This window comes from Camelina sativa, chromosome 11 (assembly GCF_000633955.1).
Source record: "Camelina sativa cultivar DH55 chromosome 11, Cs, whole genome shotgun sequence".
In the NCBI taxonomy this organism is placed as follows: domain Eukaryota; kingdom Viridiplantae; phylum Streptophyta; class Magnoliopsida; order Brassicales; family Brassicaceae; genus Camelina; species Camelina sativa.
Window position 1 is genome coordinate 8,803,838 of NC_025695.1, and position 235 is coordinate 8,804,072.

Below are 235 nucleotides of genomic sequence, written 5' to 3' on the forward strand. Positions count from 1 at the left end.
AGAAAAGTTTCACTTCATATAATATTTCCAGGGAATTTTCCATTATTAGAAACACCACCATTTAGCTGATGTTGGTAGATAGTGATTTACAATTGTAAGTTATACAACAAATAATCCCTATTCAGTTAAAAACGTACAGACAGAGATTAGATGTACCTGAAGCCTATTTGTTAAAATGATATTTGGATACATCGCTGCGACGTCGAGGTGATAAATAAGAGGCCCTTCTTCACGT

General features: G+C 34.0%; 1 protein-coding gene across 1 annotated transcript in view; it reads right to left on the reverse strand.

The window, feature by feature from the left end:
• The window catches only part of LOC104727767 (DNA polymerase epsilon catalytic subunit A), a 5,044-nt gene extending 5,026 nt beyond the window's left edge, over positions 1–18 (reverse strand). The window contains exon 1 of the mRNA XM_010446841.2: positions 14–18. Coding sequence (XP_010445143.1) covers positions 14–18 — 5 coding nt within the window. The remainder of the gene's footprint in view (positions 1–13) is intronic.